The sequence below is a fragment of the Neodiprion fabricii genome, chromosome 5, assembly GCF_021155785.1.
Source record: "Neodiprion fabricii isolate iyNeoFabr1 chromosome 5, iyNeoFabr1.1, whole genome shotgun sequence".
In the NCBI taxonomy this organism is placed as follows: domain Eukaryota; kingdom Metazoa; phylum Arthropoda; class Insecta; order Hymenoptera; family Diprionidae; genus Neodiprion; species Neodiprion fabricii.
This window is the reverse complement of record NC_060243.1, coordinates 20458437-20485880: the sequence shown is the minus strand read 5'-3', so window position 1 is coordinate 20485880 and position 27444 is coordinate 20458437. Positions and strand designations below refer to the sequence as shown.

The following is a 27444-nucleotide window of genomic DNA, read 5'->3' as shown; positions in this document are numbered from 1 at the left end:
TCTATGAAAAGATTAAATTCAAAGACTTAGATCCGCCATAATTGAAAACAATAAAAATTAAATACGAAACAATTCATCAACACCAACACCTTTACACAACTCTCAAACACACTCTTTTTGCTATTTTTCAATTCGCTCTGAAACTCAAATATATTCAACTCTTCGATGCGTCAAGTACTCTTAATCAGACTCACACTCTGACCTGCGTGTATTTATTCCATTCTCTTTCTCTCATTTTTTCTCTCTGTTTGATTATTATGTTATTTTTGGAATAATTTACTTGACTCTATTCGCAATGTTGAGTCATTACTGTTATTACTCAGTTTTAAAAGCGAGCACTACACTAAACTAATTTTAGGAATCTTTGATTCTTAAAATCTCACTAGGAAATTACTATTTCTGCAGAAGGTAGCGCTCTACAAATTATAAACTTTAATCATAACATCGGGAAGATCACTGACCATTACTGACGCAGTTGTCAATAGTGTTATAACCCACAAACTTAATCGTCGGTGCGGTTGCGATTGCAGCCCCATTGTTACTATTATGAATGTAAAAATATTCAAACTCATTGCTGCAGGAAATATTATGGCATTAAACAGAATATTGTGAATTGTTACTGCAAGTTTTGTTTGTTGTTTAATTTGGATGTAAATGTTTATTATTACTATTGAATGTACACGATACATCGATCTGAAGAGATCCTATCCGACTGTGTGATAAATACTATCTATATATCTATTTATTTTTCGTCTTTGGTGAGGCCTTTAGTCCCCAAACTCACACATGCATTTTTAAATTTAGCCAAATCCTAAACGCCCACTGCGAAAATCCTTAATCATTTCTGTGACTTTGTACCTGGATTAAACCGGAATTTGGTAAGCGTTTCAAAAAAGTAAGATAAGACTCTTCAAATATAATAGGAAGTAACTAAGACAGGTTTATAATTTCTTTTTTGCCTCATGATCGTAGACTGTATTATTTTTACGTACAAACATAGTATCTGGGTTCTGGTCACAGTAATAGAGTTCAAGTAAAGTATGGTTCCTGTTTTGGCTTTTCTAAACGTTAACGTCAAGGAAATATCATTCGTAACCCAGACGCAGGTAAGAATTATTGGCCGACCAGTGTTATTTGAAAAAAAAAAGGTTGAAGTGATCAGGTAGATGGCAAACACCGTGCCAATATCGTAATAACAAGGTGAAATTTGATATAAGATTCCCCACTTTTGCCTCGTGCGGATAATTCAAAATAAAAAGTGATCAACGTTTAATTGAAATACTGATTTTCTTCAAAGTTGTACGAATGTTTTACAATTCGGAAACAAACACGTCGTCATTTTATCGCCCCTATTATTATTGCGTATCCAGTGGTTGATGAACTTCGAGAATCAAATCCGATGTCTTCCGGCAGTCACAGCTCAGTTGATAGCTATCTTCAGAAATTTTGGCAAGCTTGTGTGCCATCGCTTTCCCAGTTTGTTGGAGCATTTGCGAAAAGTGACTATTCGGATCTTTCAACAGCAAATATGGATGATCGAATTCCTGCATAGGAAATGAAGAGGATTAATTGTATAATACTTTACGTATTTTGATGCTTAATAAACTGATTTGAAAATTAACGCACCAGGATTCGGCCTTCTTCCATAACCAACACTCGGTCACTGTCCATTATCGTATTCAATCGATGCGCTATAGTCAAAACCGTACAGGTTGCGAATCTTTGTCTTATGGCGTTTTGAATCAAATTGTCGGTGCTAGAAGACAATGAAATTATACATTGAGCTTATTAAAATTTGTGAAGTCTCGCAGACGAGTTACGCTTAGGGTTGAGCATCATTAATCGGCAAAATTGGAAGAGGGTTTCACAATCAAATTAACAATAAGGATTGATTAAGAGGAGTATCCCAATGTTTTTTGTTTTTTTTTATGTTTAATAAAAATAGATTTTAAAAAATTTATTCAATTCTCTGAGGTGTTAAGAATATACGTGCCAAATTTCAACCCGAAATTCGCAAAATTTACTTATTGTTAGATTAGCTAATGAACACCGCAAGTGCTTCATATCCCTGTAAACTCTATTCAAAAATTATAACGTGTATTTTTCAAAACAGCTTGCTTGCAACTGGTGGGCACGATATTTAAAAAACCAGAGAACCGATCGACTTCAGATTTTAACAGCATGTAAAGGACACACCCTGTTATCGTTCGATGAACGGGAGCAGCCACACATTATGTATTTTTCTATACAAAGAAAACATTCAATCAATTTCATTGCAAAATCGATCGTTTGAGTTTGACAAGTGACCATTTCGTCAAAGAAAAAAAAAAAAATGTCTGGTTTTTCAAACGATAGTTAGACGTGATCGAAACAGAATTTCGTTTGGTTTTTTCATTCAGACTACCAAAAGAAAAGAAAAACTGCACACCAACGGTCGCGGAACTTTGGTCGGCCTCACGGATAAGGAGGGTCAGCAGGTGAAATTTTTCATAAAAATGATTGATAATTTTTGTTAACACCTCAAAAACCAATAAATGTAAGCTGAAAATTTGAAAGTAATTGATTCTACAGTTTCACTTTTATTAAATCCCCAAAAAACTCATATTTTAGTGGAAAGTAATTGGACACCCTCTTTAATTTTTTATATTTAACGAATTTACGAGGATTTACACTAACCTACGATCAATATTTGCAGTGGCTTCGTCAAGCACGAGTAGCTGATTGTTCTTGAGGATGGCTCTGGCCAGGCAGATTAACTGGCGTTGTCCAACGCTGAAGTTGGCTCCACCTCCGTCAACTGGAATGTCCAGGGATGAAACCACATTTCCAAGTTCCACTGCACGGATGCTGTGCCAAAGCTCAGTGTCTGAGTATTGTTCAAAGGGGTCCAAGTTGTAGCGGAGAGTTGCCGAGAACAAAATTGGCTCCTGAGGGATTATCGAGATTCGTGGACGTAACTCTTGCAGCCCTACTGATTTCGTGTCAATCCCATCTAATTCTATTACACCATCCAATCCCTCCCCGGTTAAACGAAATAGCGCCGATACCAGGGAAGATTTACCAGCTCCAGTTCTTCCCACAATGCCAACTTTCCACCCAGGATTTATTTTGATGTTGATATCCTATGAGTGTATAAGAGAGGAATGAAAATTAAGAGAATGAGCAAAAATTCTAGCTTTGTGGATATCACAGTTTCGGATGTATTGGATATTTTTATTCAGTACACAAAAAGTGACTGAAAAGAAAACTACAGTTTTCAGTGAATCAATATCAGATCGACAGATCCTTTGAGTAACATAGTGGCAGTGGGCACAAGTCTGAACCAGACAAAACCTTCAAAGCTGGTGGTTTATTCTCGGCATATTTCATGCTGACGTTTTTAAAGATCAATCGACCATCAGAAGGCCACTTGTCCGGAAGAGGTTTTCCAGTAGTAAACGGACCCTCCTTGGGTAATTTTGTGTACTGTAAGACTCTTTCGACCGAAGTCATCAGCGAGATCGCTTCGGCAATCTGTCGTATTCCGTATTGGACCGTCCCAGTCATGGCTAGAGATTGAGAAATAGCGAGTCCCACAGATCCTCCAAGAAAAGTTTCTACAACAATAGTCATTAAGTTCCGTTTTCTAGTTTATCTCCAACGTTACTGAGTACAAGCGCATGTATAGAACCTGGAGAACACTAACCATTGTCCATGAGGATGAACGAAAAGCATACACAAGCAGTAAAAGTGCCCAAACAAGTATCAAGTATCAGTCCCAATACGGCGGTTCCCGCAACAGTGAGATACCAGGTCCCAGTATGTTTGTCCTGCAGACGATCGAATTCTTTCCGCAGTAGTGATTGCTCTAAATGACCTCTGCTCCGTATTGTCGGTAGCCCATCCAGAGTTGAATTGACGTGTGAAAACACGGGGCTCTTCGCTGGAATTTCAAATTAGCAGCTTCGTAATAAATATGCGTATAATGCATTGGTACGTATTTCAAATATATATCACATGATTTGTTCATATTAAAGCTTCACAAATCGGTTATTCTACCCTAGCAGCTTTTACTTCAAACTACTGACGGTACACAGTACTAAGTCTTACCAATTCCTTCGAACCGTTTCAGGTCTTGCGCTGTTCGAATATAGAATAGCCCGATTATGTAAATGATTCCACAAATTACAACTATAGGAATGGTCATCCACGGGTTGACTAGGGCCACCATCGTAAAAGATCCGATCATCCCGAACAAAATTTGAAGTGATTCCAACATGGTCTTGGGCAGCAGTTCATCCATTGTACCAATGTCCTTTGAGAACCTATTAAGTATCCTTCCTGAAGAAAAATTGTGCAGAAAGAGAAGAGTCATGAGAATAGCCAGTAGGCAAACTGCAGTCTTGACAAAAAAAAAAAACAAAAAACTTTGAATGGCACTTCAGTAACATCGGCGTACGAATTAAACTTTGACGGCATGGGATTAATTTGTTTGACATACCAGACGGATTAGTATTGAAGAATCTCATGGTGGCCTGCAAGAGGTTGGCGAACATTTCACTGTGTATATTGTGACTGGCATTAATACACATTCTTAAAAAAAGCATGTTACGCAGTGTAACGAAAATAATGCAGCTGATGACAAACCCTGCGTAAATATATATACTCGGAATCACATTTAGTAGCCCGAATTCGTCAAACCACTGCGATTGGGATGAAGAGTCAATCTCGTGCTGAAGGCCTACGGTACCGTTACGATACTGCGTATCGTTTGCACTGGATTTGTAGGACTGTAACTTAGTTCTGACGGCCTCTTGGTTGGTCCAGTATGATACCCAGTAATCGGTCACGCTTATTGCCAGTTGCCCGATTATGAAAATTGTCGTGATGAAAATCAGCGAGGACAGATTACCGCCGGCCGAAAAATACTTCCAGATTAATTGGCGCGACACAACACCCCTCTCCACCTTTTCCTCGGTGACATCCCTGGAATCTTGAATGCTTTCACAGTTTTTCGTCATCCTATCACCGCCGTTCATACCTGCAGGTGTTGCCTGAGAACACATTCAATCATTTTTATTAATTTCGTTGAGCAGAAAGGTGCATACTATGAGTCTGCAGTCAGTCAAATAGTCATGCAAGTCTTTTGGATATTTGTTGTCTGTACCTATTTCAACATGGTCACAAGTTAATTACTCCACACTTACATCAATTTGATGTCAATACCTTATTGGACTCTATGTCAACTTCGTCACATTCTTCGACTTCCTTGTCTTCATCAGATTTCTCCGACTTTTGGCAAGCTAATAAGTGAATACTAGAATGGACCAGCTCTTCGTATGATCCCTGGTACTTTACTGCTCCCTGAAGTGAAGAGTTGCTTGAGGAAATAAATTACCGTAACGGAAATTTCAAGTACTATGAACCTTAGTTTCCCGATAAAGAAATGGAATAGCTTACGTGATCGAGAACTATAACACTGTCAGCCTGCCGAAGATATTGCAGTTGATGAGTAACGAGTATTCGAGTTTTTCCCTTTAGGAAGCTGATGATACATTCTTCGAACAATTGACGACCTACACGAGTATCAACAGCACTGAGTGGATCATCGAGCAAGTAGACATCGGCATCTCTGTAAATAGCTCTGGCCAAATTGATGCGGGCTCTCTGGCCTCCGGAGAGAGACGCGCCTCTTTCCCCGATAAAGCTGGAGTCACCATTAGGCCATTGTTCAAAGTCTTTGACCAGCGCACAAACTCGTGTCACCTAGAGACACATTGTCCAGAATGTATGAAAGTGTAAGTGTTCAACGAGAGATGTGATTAAGTTGTAGTACCTCGTGGTATCGAATTTTGTCGTACGGCTGGCCGAACAGAATATTCTCACGTACGGAGGCAGAGAAAAGCCAAGGATCTTGGCTAGCATAAGATATACGAATATCGCCACTATCTTTGTTAGTCTTGATACCGTTTACACTTGTGTAAAACGCGAAGCTTCCACCTCCCACTTTCAACTCTCCTAATATGAGGTGAAGCAGAGATGATTTCCCGGAGCCAACTGACCCCACAAGAACAGAGAGCGACTGACTTCTCACATTTATCGACACGTTACTCAAAGTAGGTGGCAGGTAGCCGTAAACCCAGTTGGTAGCGGCGTTAACCATTTCGATTCCAATTCCCTTTTCGAGCCATTCATTTTTTATCCTTTCCATACACTTTCGGTCATGTTTTGATTCCAATTTCACTTTTTGAGGGATTTTGATTTCATTCAAGAGTAAAAAATCCTGCAAAGCGAATTTGCTTGCTGATGATAAGTCGTGAGGATAAATTTAATAATTCGTCACAAATGAAGAACGCGTATTGCTGAACATACCGTTATTCTCTCTAGAGATACAGCAGTTTCGCGAGCCATGACTATTGCTTGAGGTAAGAAAGTTGCGCTCGTTAATTGAAGCGCGGTGAAAAGTGTAAATATTACGAAAGTACTATTTGCAGTAAGGGTGTTCCCAGCCAGAACAAATGTGATCAGCGTTGCGAAAAGAGTGATTTCCTCCAATAATATCGTAAAACTGAGACGTATTCCTGTAAGGTACGTGGTATTGCCAATCAGTTTCATCTCTAAAGCTCGAGTTTTCGATACCATGAACTCAAATGGTTTTTCCCAAGCATACATTTTGACTACCTGTGAATACAAAATCATGAAACATACATACACCGAGCAATAAGAAAAGAATATTCTAGAACAGTAAATTTGCCAAGCGTTACTGTATAAATTGTATCACAGAACAAGTTCAACGCGGTCGGAACAGCTGAACATGTTGCTGCACATATCGTGGTCCCAAATGAGCGTGGTAAGTGAGAGTTTAGTAGCCGACGGGGGTGGGATACAGAAATGCGACAGACCAAAAAATCGGCGGGGCAAAATTCCGAGAGTCAAATTAAAAAGAGAAATTTTTTCTTGAGAATGGGCAAAAATACGAAGAGCAAAATTGAATTGTAAAAATACCGAACAGTCAAAAAGTCGACTTTTCAAATGCCAGACGCGTGCTTTTTTGGAAAATTTACGGATCCGAATTTATCAATAACGACTGACCAAAGACTCGAAACGTCGAAATCCCGAAGCCCACTAAAACATATTACTCAAAATATCGAAAGACTGCAACATGTCAGAAACGCATTTATTCTTTCCAACGTCACCAGTTGCACCTGATAGATAGCGTTACGCTTGTGAAAGGAGATGAGGGCGCATACGTGAATTGGAACACGATTCAATGTAATACTGTCTTGAATAAATTGAATTGAAAGTACGGGAAAAAAGATGTATTGTTTGAATGTTATTGAAAATAACCTAATAGCCTATTCTTTTGCGCTCTTTTTTCTTTGATGACACAGACAATTGTGTAATGCAATGAGATAATCTTGATAAAACTAGCATCGAGTTGACGAATTACACAAATTCCTAATTTTCAGGAGATTCGGTATTTCGTTCTTTCGGGATTCTGGTCCATCTGTATTTTGCAGCTTGAAATTTTGCGCGTTCTGAACTTTGATTTTTGACAGATAATTTTTTTGGTTTCTTGGCTGTTCGAAGCATTCGGAACTTTTATGTTTCCACATCCTCATATTTTGTGCTTTGTTCATTCGGGATGCAGACTATTCTGAAAATCCTTTTTTGGACAAAAGAGCGTTCGGTTAAGTGAACTTTCGGGAAAATAGTTGTTCTACTGGATGATTTATGGGAAATCCCAATTTCGATACACTGAACATTGGTCATTTTAAAATCGCATGTCGAAAATTTCGGGTTTTCGATCAGTCGACTTTTTGGTCTTTCAAGATTTTGACCCCTAACCGCCGAAGGTTTCTATCACCATGCAGTGTTTAGCATCTCTGACGTACCTATCATCGATAACAGATTGTTGCTTGTGCCTCGATTTCAGACTTCAACGGATTCAAACAGTACCTGTATTCCGGAAATCAGTTCGCTCATGAATTGCACTCGCTTATCAGTCTTCGCCGCAATTGCTGATCTCAGGTTCGCACTGATGTTGCTAAGGTACCATTGAAAAGGTATTGCATGCATTAGCAGGATGCCGATGCCTGCCAACGAAGCCACACCAACTGACTGCCACATCACGTATCCGATCAATAACACCTGTAATATAAACGAAAGCCGTACAGATGCAGGCTAAAAAGGATGTGATTCAGGAGTTGCTACCTGGAACGGCATGAGCCAAATGTATTGAGAATAGAACGGAAGGTAATCGAGCCGGGCTACGTCGTTGCTCATCAAATTGGTGACTTGTCCCGCAATCGCGTTGTTCATCGCAGTCTGATCCAGCCGTAGGATCTAGAACAACTGATACCTTAGTAAAGTCTATTATTAATTATAATATAAATATAAATAAAGTATTAATCCGCCAATCGATACAATGGTAATACCTTTCTGTATAACAACGAGCAGCACGCAACCCTGGCACACATCCCAATCTGTCTAGTACGCAGATTGTTGTGACGACCGGTGAAAATAATACCATAAGTTACAACGACAAGGTAGCCAGCGTAGAGAAGAGCTTCATTTCTTGTCATCTGTTTTTCCTTATCATTAAAGTAATTTATTATCCATCCCTGGAATATTGGTTGTAGAATACGCAGCACCACCACATTTACGAAAATGAGCAGTCCTTGTATCGCGTACGGGGCCCACAGAACCCGAATCAACGCCCACGTCAAGCTCGGTCTCGGCTTCGGTTGCTTTTTCCCATTTTTGATCAGAAGGAATTGTCGTTCTGCTTTTATCAACTCCTCTTTCCACTCACTAAGCGAAATAAGTACGTTTGACGTTGGAAATAGATATTTATCGTATCCTGGTATACTTTACCTAATATTTGATACACCATTTTGTCATGTAAAAAAAAAAAATAAATAAAAAAACGAGTAAGATGGTAATGGACATATCCTGTCATTAATTTATCTGCAGTTCGTTTTATTTTTTTTTCTTATTCCAATGAATATAACTTGCACATACTCAAATTTTCCAACGACGACACACTTCACAATTGTTTGATTTTCTCGATGGTATTAAGTTCAAACGTCTACCAATCGCTAGATACGAATGAACCATATGAAAAAAGCTGCTACAATTGCCGCGAAAGTATTACGCGAATGTGCAAAGTCAAGTATCAAATGAAAACAAATTTGGAGGCATCAATTTTCTAAACAGAAATGTGTGCGTGATAAACTATTTAGAAATTTTTTACGGCTTACCTTTCCAGACGATCCCCGAGCCTCTCGGATTCATCGGACTTCAAAGGGTCGTATAGATCTTGTAATGTCAAATTATGCCTCGCTCCCTTCCAAAAAATCGGCAACGTCCATCTGCAATTATTACCGGCATAATAATTTTTGCTACAATTCAATTCGTTTTTAAACCAAGTTTACCAATAGATGATGCGGCTTACCCAAAAATCAACCGGCTGAATATGTTCGATCTTTCCTCAAGATTCTTTCGATCACGTCGCTCTTCGGTACTCTCCATGTTTCGATTCATTTATTCGATTTCCTTTTGCTCATTCAAAAACGAAATTCAACGAGTCGATATTTTTGATGGTCTCTATCCCCACTGACGAATCGTTCTCACTTGAGCTTCAGCAAGTGTACACTAACGTTCCAGTTATTTAACTTAATACTAGAACGTAAGTCTAGCGATCGCTGGCTCTCCGTCTACTACTAACCGATCATTCTTATTTAAACTTCCGTTGCAGGACTGAAAATAAAATTATCAACACGATTCCCCTTCCCCAATATTCAACTGTGCTTAAATTATTGCTACACAGCTGCTGGCTTATTGTACGTGTTGATATTGTAAGTCATACACCGAAAGGTCTGTGTAGCGAATTCGATTATTCAGAATGAATTATCAATCGTAATAAAATAGATACCAAAAACTGTACTATACTTTATACTTTTATTTATACTTATAAGAAATGGTTAATGATTCCTGGCAATAACAAGGATAAACTAATTGTTCCTAGTCATATTACAGAATATTGCGCACGAATGATAAGCTGCTTTTGAATATAGGTAGTCATATTGTGGGAGACTATCGGGATGTTCTTTAGCATTTCGTTCAATGCCCAACAGCCTTTTACTCGTGATATTCTTCATCAACTTTGTTTTATATACAAGTTACGGATGAATTTTTTTCAAGTGGATATAAGAATATTGCTTTGCCTGAAACGTGGCTAAAACCATTGCATCAATCGTTGATGTGTGCTAAAGCCTTCTCAAATAGTATTTATTCAAGTGGCGTATATTTTTCAGAGAAAAAAGGTGTATAATTCTGTATGTACACACACGGTAGTATTATGGATATCTTGCTTCGTAAAAACGTTTGGCCATCCGAAGTCCCATTTATCCAAAATATGTCCTGGATATCTTTTTTGAATTCTCGGGTGTACTTGGTCAGAAAACATTTCTGTGCAAGCTGATTCTTAGACAATTCAAATTTTCCACCTCTCCCCTCCCACTTGCCTCTAAAAATAATGCGAAAACGGTCGCTTCTTCCCATTGGAATTCTTAAAACTATTATTGGTGGAAAATAAAAAATACTAATCTCAATTTATATGAACTATCTTAACGTAATTTTTCAAGTGAAAACTGATGCATGCATACGTTGTGAGATCGCTGCAAACGGTGGATTACACATGACAGCAGGAAAAGAAAAAATTTTTTTCATATTTCATGCGTATTATCTTGGCTATTGATCCCACAATAATTTCGCGTCGCAGAAGATGGGAGATGACCTCCTTCTTTCCAGCAACCGATAGCACCTTCTGTCACCGTGAAACGATTGTCCGATAGCAGGTCACGCCTTCCGAAAATAGCTTACTATACGACATACTACCCACCGACAAGACCCATTGTAGAACCGGCCTAATTCCCCTAACTTTTTCCCTCGTATGATCGCAGCATCACTTCTTGGTTTGCTGACACTAACGTCTTGTTTCAACCCACCGTAGAACTTCACCTTAACGATACAGTTGTTAGCTTTCGTCAACTCGACCTCATAATTGGCAAGGATGAATAAACTACATATGATTAAAATGTAGTAATTTAATTTATATTCATGTACGGGTGTCATCTTATCTTAAAACAGATACTGTCTCATGGATTTGACGGTAGTTTGTCGAATGGTTGATGAATTTGATGCAAAATTATCACGTCTGATTAGGTATAACTTCAATCGGGGCGTGAAATTTCCAATATAATGTACACATTTCAATTCTTGTTGAAACTCATTTATGTTCCGAGCAACACTTGGAATGGAAATTGTGTGAAAAAATTCCGAATGAACCGAAAAGATAAGGATTAACGTGAAAATTGTTACACGATTTTGTGTGTGTTAATGTCAAATAAAGGATAGCATTTAGTCACTTGCAGTTGTGACGCCGTCGTTAGATATCTCCTTGAATTCACCGCTTAGTTGATAGGTACGTTCAGCAATCAGAGCAAGTTTATCTGCCATTGCTTTCCCTGTTTGTTGGAGCATTTGCGAAAAGTGACCATTCGGATCTCTCAACAGCAAATATGGATGGTCGAATTCCTGCGTAGAAAATGAAAACAGTTTCAGTACTTGACTATTTTACACGCTTGGAAGGTTATCTTGAAAATTTACACACCACGATACGGCCTCCTTCCATAACCAGAACTCGGTCACTGTCCATTATCGTGTTCAAGCGATGAGCTATCGTTAGGACCGTGCAATCAGCAAATCTCCTTCTTATGGTGTTTTGAATCAAATTGTCGGTGCTAAGAGGCAACAAATAAACATATTCAGATACGATTGATGCATATAAAATTGATACATAATCAGTCTAATACTAGAAAGTACCCAGTACATGAAATTGAGCTAGTAAACGTGATATGATCAATTCACAAACCTTCGGTCAATATTAGCGGTGGCTTCATCAAGGACGAGCAATCGGTTGTTTCTCAGGATGGCTCTGGCCAAGCAGATCAATTGGCGCTGTCCAACGCTGAAATTGGCTCCACCTTCAGCGACTCGGAAGTCAAGAGAAGGCACCGAATTTCCAAGTTCTACTTCTTGTAAGCTATCCCATAGCTTAGCGTCTGAGTACTGGTCGAAGGGGTCCAAGTTGTAGCGAAGACTTGCCGAGAACAATATTGGCTCCTGGGGAATGATCGAGATTCGAGGGCGTAGCTCTTGTAACCCTATCGACTTTGTATCTACGCCGTCCAGAATGATTTCACCCTCCAGTCCGTCTCCAGTCAAACGAAACAGCGCTGAGATGAGAGAGGATTTTCCTGCACCAGTCCTTCCCACTATGCCAACCTTCCATCCAGGGTTTATCTTCAGGTTTAAGCCCTATTCCGAAACAGAACCATAAATGAATTAACATCAAAGAGCCATTCATACTGTCCCGGACACTACCGGGAGACGACCGCCAATGACGCCTCCGTTCCAGAATCTGCTCACCAAGGACCTCTTACGTCACCGACTCAACGGGTTCATAGTATAGAGAGCCGTGGCTACATTCGCAGATATCTTTCAATCTTGTCCAAATACACTTTTATTCTAAAGTTCATAATTCTTTACAATCTGGCGTACACACGTGTCACACAAAATTGTTATAATACACCGCAATGCATGGAAATACCTTGATTCGTGATCAAGGAGCCACAAATTCGAAATGTAGCACATGTACACACTGTGTCGCACGCCGGAGTCCCAACGCGGTCACATGAAAATTCCTAAGTCCACGCCGCCGCCACTAACTTATCAATAGTGGCCTTAGGGGCTTTAGCACCCATATGCACATCCGTCTCAAGCCTAAAGACTTCTCTATATTTAGCCATGGGAGTGGTTACTGCTTTCTTTCAGTGACGACAACAATCCAGAACAATGATCGATTTGATATGTGCAATCTGCTCATAATCAGACGCCGTGATCCCTACGCGGTCACATGAACACCTCGGTGTCCACGTCGCAGAGAACCAGGCGCCTCTAATATGCATCCACGCCTACTCGTATTCAATTTCAAATTGACGGACTCCCCCTCGTATCGCTGTTGCTTGGAAATCAAAATCTACTTAACTGTCTCGAGAACTTCTGATCGTCATCGTGTCTAGAGCTCGACTGAGAGATTTGAAACCCAGCGCGCTACTCCCGGCTCGCTTCGTTTGTGCCTGATTATAGCGCCCGACTTTAATGGCTAATCCGAGAAACTTTTGAATGACAATACAGGTTCCGTTACTCTTACTCACCTCCCACATAATTGAACTCAAATCTCTGTCTGTATTATACCGCAACAAAAATATTTTTATTTTCTGATTTTAACTAAACATTTCTTCCTGTGTATTAACATGGACGTGAACATAAATTTTTGTATTTTTTTTTTTTTTGTTTTTAATGAAGTCGATTTTAATTAGTTGGTGACACATACGATAACACTCGTTATCAGTAAATTCTCAATAACGAATATAAAGAGTCTTATGCACGGAATTTGAGATTGATTTTCACTGATTCAAAAAACCACGGTAAGTATTTTTTCAATGGTACTACATGAGAAGATTTGATCTGTAAACCAAGACGGAGGTCAAATGAGAACTTATATGAACGCTTCATATACTACATATACATATTCATAATTTTTTTCTCCATCATACCTTGAGCACTGGCGGTTTGTCGTCGTCATATTTCATAGAAACATTTTTCATGACTAAACCACCTTGAGAAGGCCAAGTATCTGGCGGAGGACTGCCAGTGGTGAAAGGTCCCTCCTTGGGTAAGTTCGTATACTGAAGAACTCTCTCTACTGAGGTCATCTGTGAAACCACCTCAGCACTAAGTCTCACTCCATATTGAACCATACCAGTCAGTATCAAGCACTGTGAAATGGCCAGACCGACAGATCCTCCCGGGAAATCTACGGATCACGGATGGGTCAATGTAACTATCAAATTATTGCTCGCAGCTATAAATCACGTGATGTAGTAGAGGATTACGAACCATTTATAAGGATGAACGAGAAGCAAACGAAAGTGGTAAAACAACATGACACGAGGTCGAGAGTGAACCCAAAGGCAGTTGCCGTCCCAAGGGTGAGATACCAGGCACCTGTATGCGAATCTTGGTGATGGTCAAACTCTTGCTTTAGCATTTCTTCCACCAGGACACCACAGCTTCGTATGGTCGTTAATCCGTCGAGAGTAGAGCTCACGTGGGAGAATACAGGACTTTTGGCTGAAATTGTTAATAATAATCGCTTGTTACTATAGGTATAACAATGTTAGATCGAACCATTTAACAATTCGCCCAAAGTTTGTGATATGATAATCGTTGGTGAAAGTAGATATGTAGTTTAAAACTTACTTATTCCTTCAAGTCGCTTGATATTCTGGGCTGTCTTCAAGTAGTAGATTCTAATGAAATAAAAAAGCGCAGCCACAAAAATCATTGGGATTATCGTCCATGGGTTGACAATGCTGACCATAACGAGTATTCCTAACATTACTGTGAAAACCTGAAGTGTCTCAAGCATTGCCCTTGGTAGCAGTTCATCCATTGCACCCACATCCTTTGAAAATCGGTTCAGAATTCTTCCTGCAAAGTGAAAAGCAGAGAGATCAAAATAATTCTGACAGTTCTTCAAGGTCACAATATAGAGAGAAGATCTGCATATACAAAGAAGATCAATCTAACACTAAGATCCTTCAAGTCTGATACAAATTATTCAACGTACCAGTTGGGTTGGTGTTAAAGAATCTCATGGTGGCTCGCAAAAGGTTTGAAAACATGGAGTCGTGTATAGTGCGACTAGCGGTCATACAAATCTTCATGAAAAGCAAGCTGCGTAGTGAGAGAAAGATGACAGTGGCTGCGATCAGCATTGTGTAAACTTGAACGGCAATGTCAGAGTGCAGCAGTCCATACTGGTCATACCATTCGGTATCGGGATCCCAGAACATTTGTTGAAAATCGATGGAAGTTTCATTTTTGCTGCTCGTAATATTGGAAGCGGTTTCATTAGCTCTTATTTCAGCTCTTCTTGTGTTTTGATTGGTCCAGTAAGTTACCCAGTAATCACTTGCATTTGCTGATAGCTGACCAATGACGATAGTTATCATGAGAATGATCAACGAGCAGATATTACCACCGGATAAAAAGTAGCTGCTGTAAACTTTAGTAGACATACTTCCCGTAGCGATCTCTTCACCGTCGATATCCTGCAATTCTTCAAAGCTCACCGACCTTTCTGATGGCCTTTCACTGCTAACCGAAGTTAGACGTCTTGTCTGCAATAACATAAACCTGTTGAAGGTATGTGTTTGAAAGTAGTATGATCAGACTGGGCACTTTAAATAAAGCGACATGCTGTAGTTACCCTGAAGTCGTGTTTCCCCACGTCGTAAGTTTCTTCGTTTTCTTCTTCAACCGTTTCGGATTCCACAGATTTTTGAGAAGTTAATATGGCGTGAGTGGATTCCGCCAACTCTTCATAAGTCCCTTGGTGCATCACGGTACCCTGGAGCAAACACGACATAGGGAGAAGATATTCTTGTCTTGTTCGAAAATGGGATTTCAATAATACTCACGCGATTGAGAACTATCACACTGTCAGCTTGACGAAGAAATTGCAACTGATGAGTGACGAGGATCCGTGTCTTGCCCTTCAGGTAACCTTGTATGCACTCTTCAAACAAATGACGACCGACACGTGCGTCAACTGCACTCAAAGGATCGTCCAGCAGGTAGAGATCGGCGTCTCTGTAAACGGCTCTGGCCAGATTGACACGAGCTCTCTGGCCTCCAGACAGAGAAGCTCCTCTCTCTCCGACGAAGCTCATGTCACCCTGAGGAAGCTGCTCGAAGTCCTTCACCAGCGCGCAAACTCGTGTCACCTGGAAAAATTGTCGATGTTAACGACGATGTGAAAGAAAGTGATTGCAGGCATGGTTTTCGTACCTTTTGGTATCGCTTTCTGTCGTAAGGCTGGCCGAATAGAATATTGGCGCGTACAGAAGCTGGAAACAGCCAAGGATCTTGGCTGGTATATGAGATGCGAATGTCCCGGCTGTTGATTCTGGTCTTCTCATTTTTTTCATCGGTAAAATAGGACAGTCTTCCAGCCCCGACCGACAACTCGCCTAGCAGGAGGTGCAGTAAGGACGACTTTCCCGAGCCGACGGATCCCACGAGGACAGTTAAAGATTTGCTCTTTACCTCCATTGAAAGCTCGCACAATGTTGGCGGCAGCTGTGCGCTCACCCAGTTCGCAGCGACGTTTACCAATTCGATGCTGATTCCATGTTCATACCGTATGTCTACTTTCTTTGTTCCGTTCGTTGCACTGGATGTGATCTTGGCATCAGGTTTGCCTTTTTCCAACAACAAGGACTCCTGAGCAGTAAAAAGGAATCAGATTAGCTGCGAAATGATAATGCTGAGACTCACACGCCACTTGAGTATTAAAATACTAGCCATTTCAGTTTCCTTTCCACTTTCGAGCAGTTGGCTTGTCGTGTGCTTCTCCACTGGTTGGTCCCCATCGTTTGCTACAAATTCAGAATTCTCCGGTTGTCGCACTTCGTCCAGCAGCAAAAATGCCTGTAACGGTTATGAATCGTGAATTTGGTATCGATGACGAAAGTATAGGGAACACATGCGTTGAACTTACCGATATCCTTCTTAAAGAAACTATGGCCTCTCCAGACTGAATGATTGCCTGCGGAAATGCAATTGCACACGTCATTTGGAGCACGTTGAACAGCGTTGCCAATGGAAAGGTAATTTCCGCAGTCAAATGGTTACCCATCAGCGCAAAAGAGATTAAGGTCAAATAAAGCGTGACCCTTTCCGAGAAGACCATAATACTCGCGTATATCCCTCTGAGATACGACGTGAGTCCGATTAGTTTCATTTCCACACCTCGAACTTTCGACACTATAATTTCGAACGGCTTTTCCCACGAGTACATCTTGATCACCTACGATTTTCCAGTGCATATTTCAGATCGTGATCAATCATAGAAGTAACTAGTAATTCACGAAATCATTTCAAATGGTCAAGTTAGTGCTGATCTCTGATAACACACCTCAATCCCAGATATCAGCTCACTCATCAGCTGTATTCTTTCGTCCGTCTTCATTGCGATCTTGGATCGCAGCTTGGCGCTAAGATTGCTGAAGTAACCTTGAATAGGTATGGTCTGCATGACCATAGCTCCGATTCCCACCAGCGAAGCCACACCGACAAATTGCCACATCACGTACCCTATCAAAGTCACCTGTAACCATGTGAAAAGTAGGAGCGATCCACGTCGTCCGAAACCATCAAGTCTGGTCATTGTTGAGCATTACCTGTAACGGCATTATCCAAATGTAGTGAAGATGCATGAGAAGATTATCAAATCGGGCCACGTCGTTGCTGATCAAATTGGCCACTTGACCCGCCGCCGTATTGCTCACCGATGCCAAATCGAGGCGTAGAATCTAAAACACGTCAAGACCAGATATGATGGCATGTCGGTGAACTGGCAGAAAGCATGGTCGTCTTTTTCTTTCGGTACTCAAAGTTCGGTTTCATACTCCAAGTCTGTTACTTTGGATATTGATAACAAAAGAATCCCATTATTATGGCAGTAGAATGTACGTGATAATCAAGGATTTCGATGGAGGCATCATGCCGGCTGAATATAGTTATGAAACACAACCGGCTGATAGTGATCAGAGTTGTAACAAATTAGTGCCCATCACGAAAGTGTGACAGTGAACTTATGTCTGTAAAACAGGATTCAGTCACCTTCCTGTATATCATGGAACAACAAGCGATCCTCGCGCACATTCCCATCTCCTGGGTCCGCAAATTTGTGTGGTGAAGGAGGAATATCGACGCGAGAGTGAGGAGGATCAGTTCAGCGGCGTAGATGAAGGCCTCGTTTTGCGAAATCTGATTTTTATCTTTGTCAAAGTAGGCGATGACCCAACCCTGGATCACTGGCTGTAGTATCCGCACCGCCATCAAATACACAAAGAAGAGCAGTCCTTGCAGCATGAACTTGAACCAGAACATCCTTACCAACGCCAAAGTTAGGCTAGGCTTCTTCTTCGGCTTCCTTTTGCTGCCCTCACCCACCATCGGCGATTCTTTCGCCTTCGCCAACTCTTTCTGCCATTCTCTGGATTGAGACGAGACATGAGTTGATGATGAGACATGCGTTGCTTTGGGATTGAAAACTAATTTCTGATTCACTCACCTTTCCAGACGGTTACAGAGTCTTTCTGATTCATCCGATTTCAACGGGTCATACAAATCTGTTATTTGCAAATCACGTTTCGCCCCCTTCAGAAAAATTGGAAACGACCATCTGAAACAATTATTTATCATATTTCTTTACATTTTCTTATTCGCAATCTTTGAAGGCTTGTAAAAAAATTTGCTCCCATGCTAACAAAACGACAAAATCCTTCGAAACGGCTCAATGCTCTGTAAAATCTGTCCATGTTTTAATTGAAATAAAATTGAATGTAACCTGGAAACTTGATTTATGACAGAGAAATAAATTTCTCTAAATTTTCGTACATTTTTGGCATTACTGTGGTTTCTTTTACTCTGTTTTCGAAGAATTATTTCATGATACTTTCTGATCATTGATAATATACATCTGAATTATTTTGTATCATTGTGTGTGCAAGCCAATGGTTGAAAACAGAATCAACGGCCTCATATATTCTCTACAAAGTGGACAAAACCTAAATTCGATAATTGTTCATTGCAACAAGATATCGCTGCACGGTACATATATAATATTATCTGTGTACAAACACCTATGAAGATTTGATTACTTTATGCCCTCGAAATGAAATTATCGATTTATCTTTAGTTAAAAATGTCTCGATGCATTTACGGAGCAGTTATTATTCTTATTATCACTATATCTCTCTTTTGGAGTCAACTGAAAGTGATACGATTTCAAGAAAAATTTGTTAGCACCCGATATAAGAAATTGTGTGTGTGAGATATATTTTATCATTTGATCTTGATTAAATCCAAACTTACTGCATGTAAAATAAAACAGCACATAAAATCTGCTTTTAAAATTTAATCAATTTCGCAAAGGAATTGTGATGGATTATACAATTCGTGTCATATTGGATTGACGAACAGATTGTAGAAATGTAGACTTATACGATACGTGGGTCATTAAATTCTGGCTTAACAACGTCGAACCCTGACCACATCGGAATCGATTAACGTTTCTTCTTTCAACATCATTATAAACTCGACTTGGTTAATCAGAGCGAAACCTTCATCCGCTGGAAAAAACGCGGGCTCTTTCAATAACAACGCTTTAACTTCAGCTTTTGTTGTTATTGAGAGAGTTTGAAATGAATTCGGTCACATACAAATCGAACACGCTAGTAAAGGTGTAATATTGCTCAGTCACTGATTAGGGGAAGCGCTCCTATTAAGAGCATTCTTATTATTGAACAGGTTGACTGATGTAACTCAAACATCTTACATTCCTAACGAATTTTTTCTTTTCCGTCATTTTTTGGAAATATGTGTACAATACGTTGTTACAGGTAATTAGTAGCTAACTATGTTTTATTCTTAATTATAATAGTTTTAGTAAATAATTAGCTTTATAAACCGTAATATACAGGATGGGGCATTTAAAGTGTGACAGAGCAATACTACTCAAACTATTGACGATACTCAAAAAAGTTTCAGATGAAAGTTGACATTGGATTCGTTTTCAGTGACCTCAAAAAATCCAAGATAACTGATTTCAACTTTTCTAGTCCCCATAACCTACCCACAATTACATTTATACTGTAAAAACAGTCATTTTCAACATTTTGTTCATTTATAGCGCTCACTATATTCGTGAAATCATCAGAATCCAGCCTAATATATCAACATAGACATGTTAAAAGTCCAATTATGCAAAAAAATTATCAAGATACCTTAAAAATTGAATGTAAATCTTAAATAACACATTAAAAAAAGGTGTCATACATGTGACTCTGTGCCGCAAAGGGTCAAGACCAAATTTGTAGAGAATTTTATGCTCTAAGACTTTTCTAATTACTTCAAATGTCATTTAGAACAAAAGAAATAAGATATTTTCAAAAAACGGGTATTCGCGACTTTCGACCCTGAATATCTTGAGTCGAATGTACGAGATTCTGTAAGAATGTTGAACCACCGTATAAAATGTCAAAACAAAGATTCATACAACTTTTCAACTTATTATTTTGGATTTTGAAGATTACCCCTTTTTTTTACCCTAAATGACTGTGCTACGAGGTTATTTCTCTAAACAATCAAATGAATTTGACAAAATGTAAGTGAATTACTTTGAGTAATGCAAACGTTCCATGGGTATAAAAAACATATTTTTTATTGTTATAAATAATCACGAGACTGTGAGGGACATCGTTGTTTGAAATAAGAAATAAAGAATACAAGGCGTACAATTCGTGGTTCTTTTCTTACCCGAAAAAAAGCCTGCTTAGAAAATTTGAAGATTCCTCAGGATTTGGTAGGCACTGTCTTCTTTTCGTGTCCATATTTTTAAAATTTTCTATTTCTTCCCTTCAATTTTTTCCTTGCATTCGTGTAGTATTTTTTTACCCGCTGCAAAAATAGAACAAAAAAATATGTAAACACAATTGACCGTAGACGAATCTACCGATGAAATGAAGTAATAATATTCAAAAGAAGTTTGTTCCGCTCTTGCAATTCAATTTTACAAAACGCCTATTTGACAACTATAATAACGTTAATAATAATCACAATAATGCCCATGATTCAAATAATTGAAATTGAAGTTGATACACTAGAAATCCAATCATCCATTACAATATTTAGTAACGGATGATAAAATAATGCGATAAATATGGAATATTGACTCAACGTTATTAGCATAAATGATTTTGCGCAGGGAAAATATGGCAACTAATTACGGTAGCAACAAATTATGGTATCAGCTGGACTTATACAAGCAGTTTCATCGATGATGAGAATCAGGTCATCAAGTTTTTTTCCCTCAAGGTCTGATTGATTACTGACATATTACGCGATTCAATGTATTACAGCAATCTATTCGTCGCATGTACGAAAGATTGCAAACCGTTATACAACACCTTCGAAAACTGAGTATTAAACACAGGTACCACGTCTACTTTTTTCTTATCGGATACTTAGGTGTATTCATATAATACTCTTCGATTGATTTGGTCGCTCATAAAACCAGACGGATTAAGGTACACGTCGTCATTGATATATCTTCGTAAATTTATCTCTTGTTTTTTTTATACTTCATTTTTTCGTCGAGTTAATCCAAAAGATAGCGCCGCAATTTAAGACCGAATAAATCTCACCTGAGAAAATCACTCTAACGCGTTCGCAGATTAAAAACTAATTATATATGGAACAATAGCAAATAATTTTCTTCTCTCATTCCTCTAATAATTCAGTGAATCTAATCTCATTTCCCTTCATTAGTTTCCTTCGATTGATTACAGACTAGCTAGCAAAACACTGATAAATTATACATTTTTGCATATTACATTTAATCAATAATTGAAGAAAAGGTCATCAGTCCAATGTGCTTCATTATTGGCAATAAAAAATTTTCGAAGAAAACAGACGTATGAAGATAAGACGTGGAATAAAGAGACGAAGCCTGTTACACGCCCCATTTTTAAACAAAAAGCAAGGAGAAAAAAATCTGCCGATTGAGTGTCACAAGATAAAAAATAAAAAATCACACCAATATACCTAATGGCGTTCATGGCAATATAGATGATACTGAACTGGACGTACAATATTGATTTTTGCTAACTCATTCGCGTTTCAGATTTTAGTGCTTTAAACAAGAGAAGAAATTGTAAACACAAATGGAAAATTTTACTATCAAATCGAATGACTAAACTGACGATATGAAATCGACAGTCACGATTGGTTTAATTGAATGCAAAATATTTGTTCTATTCGAATAACTATCGATACAGCAGCAGTTTACGTGCAATTTTAATAAGTGCGATAAGTAGAGTTGTGCAACTTTCACATCAATATTAATTTAGGTTGAAATAATATTTTGTACTAGATTATGAAATAAAATTTACGACGATGTTGTTTTCGACTGTTTCGAGAGTGAAGAACTGTTGTTTTTGTTTGTTATTTTTTTCGTTTTGAAACTCACCTTGGGTCACTGAAAAAAAATTTCTACGTGATGTGAAAAAAATATCAACTTTTCAATGATATCTTTGAAATAAAATTTCAGTTGTCATGTTATTGACAAGAACCGAAAATCCCAGGTAGTTGGAAATTGTACTTCATTAATGTATTTAAAATCACATGTCTTACCGGAATGTTTCAATACATTCGAAACTTTTCACTTAACGGCCACGAATCTTTATCGCTACATCGAGCAAGACTGGTACGTATTTTATTTTCAGTATGTTCTACAATAATTCTTTACTTAATGCGTGTAAAAGATGTTTTGAAATGAACTTTCTTTCGCCAATTGTTTATAGTTGAAAAAAGAAAGCAGAAAAGACTAAAAAATGTAGTGATAAAATGAATGTCTGTATAGAATCTCGTGAAAACTTACCAGGAACGTTGAAGCGCCGATTGCATTCCTGCACGTGTTTGGTTCAAGAAACAACTCGCGAAAGAAGAGTGATCGAATGGGTCATACAGCGGAATTTGAAGTGAACATGTTGTGTAAAATACGTTGATGATAATATGAATGGGAGAAAAAAACGTGACACAGAGTGACGAATAATAATGACTCAGTACGCGTGTTTCCGTTTTGTGTTGTTATGTAGCAAAGTAGTTTTAAACTGGATAAGTCTTGGCGAGATGTGTTTTTCTTTTAACTTTACCAATGCGAACTCTGCGTTATCTTTATTTCACTATTTTACGTTCAGGCGAGGTTTTTCATGGGTAAAGTTTCTTTTCTTCTCTTTCTTCGCGTTTTTCAATTTCCCTAACGACGATGACCGATTCACCGTGCTCGACGAGCTCAGACGAAGAACTAATTCGATTCTGGTTGAAGTGCAACGACGGACATCATTTTTCGTAAGATAATAATTCCCCCTCTTTTCAAATATCTAAGCACCGCTGCGAGCGCGTCACACTCGTAATTTCGTATCACTATCGAATCGATATGTATCACGTACTTTTACGCACACCAAAATTCATGATTTTTTTTGTGAATTTACGATTTCGGAATTTAAATTTTGGTGACGATCGATCGGAAAGGTTTCGCAACTGTGCCAAATAAATTGTAGTCTGAAAATTTTTGAATTTCAAACGGTCAAAAAATATGAACCAGATTTTCTTGGCCTAATTAGTCGAAAGTCAAACTGTAATCAGATATCAACGGATCTTTATCAATTAATGAAACATTGCCGGCGGGTTTATTTTTTAATTCAATGAATTTTTTTTTTTTTTCCTTCAGGCGAGTTTGAAACTGCGAAGTCGGAGTTCTAACACTTTTTAGGGACCATAAGTTATTAATGCAATATGCTAGAGACTCAGAACAAGGATCGGAATATAACTTGCTTTCTGAGTTACATTTTCAGGTTTTTTTGTTTAAGTCTGTGGTACTATCTGTTTCTCAGTTACATTCTGTAAACAATACTATATGGCAAAAAATACATTGAAACGTAATCAACGTTAAGGAAAACATGTTTTCGTTGTTTCCATTTTCTAGTTCACCATTTCTAATTCGAGAACGGAACGTGCTGTAGACGTTGTACGAAGTTCAGAATTCAGAAAAAGAAAACTCGAGTTAAATTGTGAGTTTTATCTAACATCCCTATAATTGTTCGATTCTAAGTTACGAATAAAATGGAATATTCTGAAAACTCGTTTTCACAACTCAAACGTGAAAATGGACGATTTTGGCCGCCTGCTGAAAATCAACAAAAGACGATATTCACCAGTGGGCAAAAACTAGTGCCTACTAATGGAAAAATATTTCGCCACTAGTGGAAAAATGGTTCGCCAATTCCCAACCAGCACTTATTCATTGAAAAATATCGTCTTTTGTTCATGTTCAGCATTTTGCCAAAATCGCCTGATTTTACATTTTTTTTTTTCTAAAAAATATCGCTTGCAAATCGTCGGCAATGACGATTCTCAGTTCGCATCATATCCGCACTCACTCAGAATCGTCAGTTTTGCCCACTCATTGCAGATTACACTATTTTCGCAATTTTGAACCTTATTCAAAAGCAGACTCATCTTCGTAGAGATTTTTCAAAAATGGTATAGGTTCGTCACTCGTAATCGTGGGTGGTAAAATGTATTATTTTCTTTTATTTTATTTTTTTTCGTATTGTGCAATCCCGGCATTTTGTCAGATATTATTCTTTGACGTATGGTGTATATAACTTGTGGTGACGAAAACTTTGTATCGCATACTGTATGCGTCCGCCGGTGTCTCTTTGTGATGCTTTCGAACCAGAATTGGGCGTGCGAGTGGCAAGCTGTTCGGTGCTGCGAATTGCAAGTATAAATGCTTTGAATAATTATCTCCGGTAATATAGATACGTCTCGCTGACTTTTGTTCTCCATATTTGGCACATGATTCCGACCCATCTGTAGGTATCAACGGTACTCGAGAGACTGCAGCGTTTTGCAACACAGGCACAATAGGATAAAAATAAAGTCACCGTAACGAGGGTCGGAATTTTTCAGTGAGGATTATCGACGAAAGAAAACCGGAATGACATTAACATAGCGGTAGATTTCAAATTAACAGCTGTGGAGTTTACAGATATTGGTTTGCAATTATTTCAACCATGCTGTCGCTAATTTTTCTTACTTTCAGAAAAAATAACGAGCTGATTGAAATGATTAGAAATTTGATAACATTGCACTTGTTGATGATTACGTGATACGGTTCAATGTTCACTGATAATAGAAATGGAATCGTGAAAATGAGTTTGCGGATTATTTATAATAATCATAAATTAGAAGATTTTATCGGTAATTTTTATATTATAATAAGATGATTTTAAAAAGTTCATTTAAATCAGTTTTCGATAACAGATGGAATGCAACTGGTTCAAAATATTCGAAACGGAATTTTATGGCGGATTGGAACAAACTTTCTTGAATTTTTAAAAACAACAGTTATAAAACTTAATTTCCCACGCAAACGATTTTGTCCTGTCTCACATCCTCGATGCCTATTACCCCTAAATATTGCATATAATGGATTGATATATAATTTAGTGTTATATTATATATTATTAGTGAATTTTTGTCTCAGAACTAGCGTTAAATTGTGCGGCAAGTTGGTTCTTCTTCAAAATTAAGCAATATTCTAAGCCCATTTGTCACATAAAAATTGGAGACAGCGGCGTTGATCGAAGTTAGCTAAAAAGTCTAGATTTTCTTTTCATTAGTAACCTATTGGTTACGATTTTATTTTTGTTTCTTTATGAGCGTCGAAACTCATTGGTGACACCAGCCTATAATAATTCTTGTTATTAATTTGAAATCATGGGACCAATAACGTAAAGTTCGAAAGAGAGTGAATCCGGAAAAGCTTTCCTCTCATGTGGAGAAGAATTATTAGCATATAAAAAAAAAGTTTGCGAGGAAAACCGATAACTAGAATCAGATCGTGAAAAGATAGAAAATACCAAAAACAATTCGAAGTAACAGAAACTGCACACGTTGATCAAATTAATGTCTTCGAAAATAGAGTACGAAAATCTGCAGAGATGTTTCAGAATTACGGACAGCAGAGTTATCTAGACAGAGAGTACTATTAGAAAATCAACTGCGCAAACAATTAGACAAAGAATTTTCAGCTAAAGACGTGGAAACGTAACAACAGTTAAAAATGGAACGGGAAAAATGCATTGAAACACAAAAACATCTAAAAGAGTTACAAAAAGTAAAAAATAACCAGGAAAACAATCAGAATCTGAATCAAGGGAAAAATAGGTAATAGATTTTCACATAACATTCTCCCTTAAGCTGCATACCATGGTCAAAATGATCGAAGACTGAACTCTTGCTTATAATTATAGTATTTAAACTATTGATAAACATGACGTGTATTTGGCGACTGCTATCCATGCATATCTCATTGAACTGGTAGCTGTTCAGCAAACTGAGAAGAAACTTAGATTGCTACGTTGGTGCGCAACAGTTCGAATTCATGAAACCATCACATTTGAGCTACGATGGACATTTCTACAGAATTATTTACAATTGAATCTCTGTATTAAGTCAGATTTTTAGCAATGGAATTATCCGGTTGTCACGCAGAGCTCCAAAATTCCTCAGCAAAAAGAATTCCTTCATCAGATCGCTGAAGCAGCTACCGCGATTAGTCAAAAACACAGATTGCTCAAGGTGGGCAAGGACTCTACGGCTCGGAAATTGAGCGGCGTTTTCAAACCAGTAGTGACTCCGTTACAAGAACTGACGAATGTTACAAAAGATGTGAAACTTGTCAAACAAGAAGTGGAAGAAATTAAAGAAGAAATAAAGAAGATGAAAAATTAAACGAAAAATGAAACAATCTCGGACATGAATGATTCATTTACTTTAGCAGGATATGAAACAATCATAGAAACACCTGTTGACAAAACCGAGAATGAGTATTTTCAAAATTATGAAAAGTGTATCGGACAAAGTATAGGGTGTACGTAGCCTCTCAAACGATAGACTAATGATTCGTTGATAAGTTACGAGAGTGACCACATCCGTATTGATAATTCGCTTTGCATGTCCTTTGTTGGAACTTTCGTTGAAAAAATAAGCCAGATGGGCCTTATATGATCGACATAAGTTGGGACAATTATAAAAAAAATTATCATAACAACGAACGCGCATAGAAAGTATTACTTATGTGATGGAGCTGTTTGAAGCGATAACAATCAACACGACAGAATGACAGTGAGATTGTTGGTAAAGCAGCGTGATCTTACCCTTCGATCGATAAAATGGTTGGTAAAGCAGAGCGATTTTGACCCTCAATCGATGAAATTGTCGGTGAGGCAGCGCAATTTTGACCTACGGTCGGTACAGCAGGGATTGACACTCATACATACACTGGCACTAGCATAACCCACACGTATGCACGCTACAATAATCGGTTTAGAACCGGTCTTGTATTACTACTGTGCCCTCGTGTTATTCCTCACGAAATCCTAATTGCTTTCCACGAAATCATTTTCTCCAATACTTCACATTATCAGTATTTTAAAATGTAGATCAGTGTAATCACATATTATGCGCATTAACAAATGCTGATGAATTACTGTCGTCGGTAACGTTTGGTTACGTTGCGCCGATGCTTTCGTACTGACTAATGTATTCGTTCACAGTTCACGCGCTCAAGGAGGCATCAAATCTCATTCTTACAGCTACAGAGTGGCAATAGATACGACAAACATAAATCCA

The 27444-nt window shown here is 38.4% G+C and overlaps 1 protein-coding gene across 5 annotated transcripts; it reads right to left on the bottom strand.

Moving 5' to 3' along the window:
• Positions 1–1268: 1268 nt before the first annotated feature.
• Positions 1269–23064, bottom strand: LOC124183990 (ATP-binding cassette sub-family C member 4-like). 5 transcript variants are annotated; one of them, XM_046573253.1, is made up of 19 exons: positions 22622–23060; positions 20500–20640; positions 18254–18364; positions 17800–18175; positions 17358–17489; positions 17093–17284; positions 16676–16984; positions 16480–16605; positions 15964–16398; positions 15594–15899; positions 15383–15523; positions 14741–15293; positions 14508–14601; positions 14371–14420; positions 14008–14241; positions 13665–13924; positions 11918–12363; positions 11657–11786; positions 1269–1544 (listed from the first exon to the last, which is right to left on the bottom strand). In XM_046573253.1, the coding sequence occupies exons 2-19, from the start codon at positions 20571–20573 to the stop codon at positions 1356–1358; spliced, it is 4158 nt and encodes a 1385-aa protein (XP_046429209.1). In that variant the 5' UTR covers positions 20574–20640; positions 22622–23060; the 3' UTR covers positions 1269–1355. The 5 variants fall into 5 exon arrangements, with proteins under 5 accessions (XP_046429209.1, XP_046429207.1, XP_046429211.1 ...); XM_046573251.1 differs by having other exon boundaries at positions 14371–14601; positions 22622–23059; XM_046573252.1 differs by lacking the exon at positions 1269–1544 and adding an exon at positions 11076–11580 and having other exon boundaries at positions 14371–14601; positions 22622–23056.
• Positions 23065–27444: the final 4380 nt, after the last annotated feature.

Bases quoted from the DNA above. Each gene is read 5' to 3' on its own strand.
- LOC124183990 (XM_046573251.1), bottom strand. From the start codon at position 20,573: ATGGACACGAAAAGAAGACAGTGCCTACCAAATCCTGAGGAATCTTCA. The intron at 18,176-18,253 runs GTGAGTGAATCA...GTCTCAATCCAG, and splicing joins CTCTGTAACCGTCTGGAAAG to AGAATGGCAGAAAGAGTTGG. The intron at 14,242-14,370 runs GTAAGTTTTAAA...TAACAATTTCAG, and splicing joins CAAGCGACTTGAAGGAATAA to CCAAAAGTCCTGTATTCTCC.